The 5,991-nt window shown below is 33.7% G+C and overlaps 1 protein-coding gene across 1 annotated transcript; it reads right to left on the bottom strand.

Annotated features, from left to right (window-relative positions):
• Positions 1-641: 641 nt before the first annotated feature.
• Smp_128550 (src-type protein tyrosine kinase-related) lies at positions 642-4,463 on the bottom strand (the record flags this gene model as incomplete). The annotated part of the gene is made up of 4 exons (XM_018788852.1): positions 642-811; positions 1,504-1,660; positions 2,565-3,033; positions 4,456-4,463. 4 exons carry the CDS (start codon positions 4,461-4,463, stop codon positions 642-644), a joined length of 804 nt encoding a protein of 267 aa, XP_018654354.1.
• Positions 4,464-5,991: the final 1,528 nt, after the last annotated feature.

The following is a 5,991-nucleotide window of genomic DNA, read 5'->3' as shown; positions in this document are numbered from 1 at the left end:
GTTTGAACAATTACACTGAATGTAGATCTTCATGGTAAACACAACTGATTAGAAAAAATAGCAGTTGTGTGTTTTTTGAATATAATATTTATCAAGCCCATTATTGTTATTACTATCGAAGGTTTTTAGCAGTGTACAGTTTATTGAATGATGCCACAATGAAGATGAATTATGATTCTCACTTGACTGAAAACTCGTCTAAATACCAAGTAATTCATCACGCCTAAATTGTTGATCTTATTTTGATACAAACTGCCGTAAACATTTATCAGGTTTGCCAGATTGTATATATGATGTGTTGAATTTGAGATTACTGTATCCAAATCGATCACTGAATCCCATGAAACTAAGGAGTTGGAAATTTCGCTTGTATTTGGCCCTAGTTTATTAAGTCAACCCTGCGCCCTTATTACACAATTTCCTAGTTAACTTGAAAATTGAAAGATAGCATTCAATATGGTATTTGAAACTGCTATTGCTTGAATTTTTACGCAATCTTAATGATCCCAGTTACACATAAAGCGTTTCATATATTACTATAATTAATCAAGTTCCGTGCAAAGTGAAAAAGCTAGTATTTTGAGTGTGAAGATAGCTTAAGCCATATTATTGTTAGAAATACAAAGGACTGTAGTTTTAGGTTACATAAGAGTAAGAAAGCTAATAAACACTAACCAACCTTTGTAGGGTAATTCACAGAAGGTTAATATTTCATGAACCAGTATCCCGAATGACCACACATCTGACTTTGTTGAATAAGCATGCTTTAAAATCCCTTCTGGGGCTGTCCATCGAACGGGATATTTGGTTTCTTATGGTTTGTGATTTTTGTTGTGCGTTTGGTTTCGGTATGGATGACAGACAGAAAAAGCAATTTAATTATTAAAACAAGAGTTACTGAAAAAACGTAATGGTTGAAATAAAAAGTAATTGCTTAACAACATTTATATTGTAAACACAGATAAATGTCGGCTAAGAGTGGAATCCAAGACTTGTGTTTCATCCCTTTAGGGATTCTTTGACTGGATGTACTTGGATTCCAGAGTCGGATTTGACTGCTAGCCACCATCTATATATGCTCATAATTCTTGTGGCTTAATAACAAAATCGAGGCAATCGGTACAGGATACATATATCCCAGAAAAGACTGATCAGTTACAATGCTAAAAATCAATGGAGAAATTCGAAAAATGTTTTAAAAACGTACGTCTGATTTTTAGTTTTATATTTTATTAACTTATCACTGAAAACAATACTATATATGTTTGAGCTTTTTCTTAGTAAGACTGGAGTCACCAATGTTTACCATATCTGATATTCATGACATATTTGGTTAATTTAACACAAGTATTGACATCAGGGTCATAATGCTAACAATAAAAAGTATCATGTGATAGGTGCAATGAAACACAAATTCTAAAATTTATTTATAATATGGACTGCATTCAAACTACCATTACATATAAAAAATTAAGTGAAATCAGGTAATAGGGTCTAACTTACCCAGTGTTCCAATGTACTCGTCTGTATCACCAAGCAAATGAGCCAAACCGAAATCTGCAACCTTAAGTCTATTTTTGCTGTCAACTAAAATGTTGCTGGCTCTTAGATCCCGGTGAACATAGTGCTGTTCCTCCAAATGCACCATTCCTCCGACAACCTTGTATTAAGAAAACAGGGAAAGTGTTCAAAACCTAATTATTGTTCTCAGTATATGAGATTATAGAGAATGTTGAATTGGTAGTTTTACATTTTAGCTGTTCAGTGCTTCTCGGTTCTCATTGATTGTCCAACTAAAATAAGACTGTGATACCAGTTTACCCGTTCACGTTACATGAAACACATCATGCCTACTAATTAACAAACGTTTTTTTGACATTTTAGTATAAACAGCTTGGTAGCATTTCTAAGTGTCACATAGTTTTACTCAAACCAAACTAGACGTCAACCTATGTCGTGGATATGACGCTGTCAGTTTTAGACGTAATTTGTTTTTATGGAAGTATGGTTGTAAAGTGGTAAAACGGAAGTCAACTGGATTATTTGAAATATCAGTACGACACTTCAGAGATGGGCAGCATCAGTCGTTCATGAATATTACATGTGCAAATAATTAGAAATTCACTCCTAGTTCGTTATTAGAACAATAACTGCTAAATTATTGCTTATCTTTGTTTAGATTTCGATACATCCATTTTATAAATCTTTGCTCATAAAAGTAAACTTTCATTCAGTTTGCGGATGAACTATTTCGAAAAATGTATATATCAACCAACAGTATTATAATGATTTAAGGAAACGAAAACGTCAAAGAAACAGAAACATGACTAGCGACGCATCCACTACATAAAAACCTTGCTAAGCTGAAATTGAATTCGTTTCCTTAATTTTTATTCCTGGATTGTTAACTTCACTTGATTCTTCTTGAATAGAAGTGATTTCACATAATACTCTACTGAACGTCTTTAAGAGATTGTATGACATTGCCTGGAAGTGTGTTCTCAGAATATATTTGCTGGTGAAAAGAATTGAGACTGAACGTTTATTCCGTTTACAAAACTCACGTCTTTTATCATTTCAAGTAGATTCTTCATTCTGATTTCTACGGGATTAAGCTTCTGCATATACTGTTTCAAAGATCCATTCTCCATTAATTCACTTATAATGTAAGTTGGTTCATTAATAGGAAGTGTGCATACAGCCAAAATTCTGACTACATTCGGGTGATTCAGTCGGTGCATAAGTTCAGCTTCATTCAGAAATCTTGTACGATTCATGTTACCATTCCCAAGTAATTTTTTTATCGCTACAGGCACTTGATTATTCCACGTTCCATGCCATACTTCACCAAAGCTTCCTTGTCCAAGTTTTTTAATGAATCCAAAGTTATTTCGGTTTACTTCTAGTAAAGATAATTCTGTTGGTGGTTCGTAATTTTTCGGATATGGTGTAGTTAAGCAGCAGGCAATTCCATCGGCATTTACTTTATAAGACAAAACGTTGGTTATTACAGCCAAGAAGTAATTAGGATAGCTGATATATCATTGTGACGAGTAGAAACAAAAAATTTACTTACGTTAAACACACGATAACTTCAACAATTTTCCATGATGAATAATAAATGTGAATTAATCTACATTTTCTATGGAACTTCGAATAAAATCCATTGTTTATAAGTTATTACATTTGAACAAACTAAACCGATAAACTGTAAACTATTCACATAGAGATCTACAAACAAGACATTATCGGACACATTATTTCTAATAGGGGTTAAAGTTGGGTGGATGGGATGTAACAAGCTGAATATCATCCCCATTACCTTTTTGTTAACGAACCGAATCAGACGATATTATATCGTGCGTTTTATCGTTACCTCTGTTTTTTTTCGAGATCACCGGCGATAAGTTCATTAAGATATATCTGAAGCGATCTAAATACGTTGGTTAAACATAGTGATTTGCTAATAGTTAATAGCAGTAGATCCTTATTTTGAATGAGTTTATTTAAAAATAGAGAACAATGTCGTGCAGGTTTGCTCACTTCTTGAGGTACAATGACATACAATAAACACTGAAATGTATGACTGAAATTCGATAGCTAATTGGAATTAATTCACAAAAGCGGTTTTATTATTACAGAATAAATTCCCTATTTTTAAAAAAAACTAACAGTTTTCATTAAGTATAGCGGAAACATGATTTGATGATAAGCAAAATATTATGAACTACTGAACATGAATTTGCATAGACTGTGAACAACCCTTGTCAAACATAAAGATATTTTCAATTGAAATGAACTTCCATTGATTAGAGCTTTTAATGTCATTGGAGGAACTTAACATAGATTATGTTTTCGATCATCGTTTCTGGAAATTTGTGGGACACTGACACGGCTGTCTTGTATAACCCCCTTATTCACCTAAAAACTTAATGTTTTTTATTTAGAGGTTGATATCATATTGAACAAATTGTTTTATTTACACCCCACTTTGATACAAAAATATTTCAAGAACCTGGTGGAGTATAAATGTAGCAAAAGAAGCAACTTAAAATTTTCCATTTTATCTGGATTCTTATAACAATGTTAATGAACTTTATTAGAAAATTTGATTGTCTAACATTTATTTCTGATTGTTACATAATTAATTATGAGTATTTTATTTCCGATGTTTTGTGAATAGGAACATAATTGTCCGTGATTTACCTGTATAATGTGCCAGCAGTTGATCAATAGTCGGAAATGAAATGCGGCGGAATATATGGTATTTTTCATCTTTTATTCTAAATCTTATTCGGTAATGCTTCACTGACCAAATCAGTGTCGATTGGTCCAAATATCGTATTGACAGAGCGAATGTTTTATCTGAATCTAAAAGTCATATAGAAAACGCCAATAAATGTCATTTGGTTTAACTCCAGATGCCAGTCTGGAGTCAATAATAAGCGAACTAACTGTAGCATGTGAAGTAAAACTATGTTCGCCGGTGAGAAGTATCAGTTATTGATATCTAGTCAGCTACTGTTGGAAACATTTCCAGTCTTTGATTTATTTAATCTTTTCAGTTCAAATCATGACAAATATTAGTTAAGTTTAACTTTTGAACTAACAAGACGCAGATTCATGAAAATCTAATTCTGGTTGCATTTCTATTTAAACAGAATAAGGTACATTCGATAGAAATCACCATATATAGTTTGAACTAGCACTTCTGTGGTTTAAGGTTGTCTTAGAAAACTAAGATCCTCTACGCGTGTAGTAAGAAGTAATATATATACATAATCAAATAAAGAAAATAACCCCTTTTACAATCAGTGTAAATACTAATAATATTGAGGATCATATAGATTAATCTAAATTAATAATAGCATTGTGCAAAGCAGTATGCAATGTATTATGTATGGATGAACTAATTAACTGTGTTTACTACAGAAGTGCAAATTATTTCAAGACTAGTTTTTTTCCAGTTAACTCCATTTAATTGTCATAAAAATTGTGGTGGTTCCTCTGTTCAGCTTTAAATCAGAAACTAGGACCTACCATTATTTCCAAGGCTTTAATTAATAATATATAAGATATTAATGAATGAATTCGTTTTAATTATAACGACAAATGCAGTTAACAAAACGTGTTTACATCAGCTATCATAAATAAAATTAAATGCCCATGTCATATTTTAGAGTACCTAATGATCAAATGTCTGACAATTGTATGTCTGCATTCAGGTTAGAATATTTGCCTATAGACTATAATCAGAGATTTCAGTTTATCTATTTCACTCCCTTGTAATAATGATCATATGCTCACTAGTGACTGGCTCCATGAGGTAATTCCTGGAGTTCTAGTGAGAAGTCGTGTCCAGTGGACCTAATCCATGTCAGGTAGAGACAGGTATCTACCTCAGTACAATGGAAGTTGGTCGCGCAATTTCGTGGATTGGTTGAGGTTAGACATTAACACCGCTGGATGCCGGTAGGCTCAGTGGTCTAGAGGTTAAGTGCTTTGGCGCTAGACTGGTAGGTCCAGGGTTCGAATCTCGCGAGTGCAGGATCGTGGATGCGCACTGCTAAGAAGTTCCATAATAGGGCGAAACGGCCTTTCAGTGCTTCCAGGTTTTCCATGGTGGTTTAGCTTCAATCGACTCATGATTTCAACTTTGAAAAATACTGAAATCTCCACAAAACCCCTTCTCAACGTCAACTAGTTTAATAATAGTGGCCAATGGTAAGCAAAGATGGATAGTGGATAGCAGTAGAATCAATGGAAAGTTCCAAACAAACAATACTAAATGGATTTAAACTTCACCCCATTGCACGAGCAAGTGGCTATGAGGACTCAATGGCCGAGTTGATAACGCGATGGCGTTTGAAGCGGAAAATACTGGGTTCGAGTCCCAGAGTGAATATCAACTCTGAGATGTAGGTACATCCAGCTGACAAATCCCAAATAGGACGAAACGCGCGTCAAACTGGATTCCTCTTCTAACCACTA

Source organism: Schistosoma mansoni, chromosome W, assembly GCF_000237925.1.
Source record: "Schistosoma mansoni strain Puerto Rico chromosome W, complete genome".
NCBI classification, from domain to species: Eukaryota; Metazoa; Platyhelminthes; class Trematoda; order Strigeidida; family Schistosomatidae; genus Schistosoma; species Schistosoma mansoni.
The sequence above is the reverse complement of the archived record's forward strand: the minus strand, read 5'-3'. Positions and strand labels throughout refer to the sequence as shown.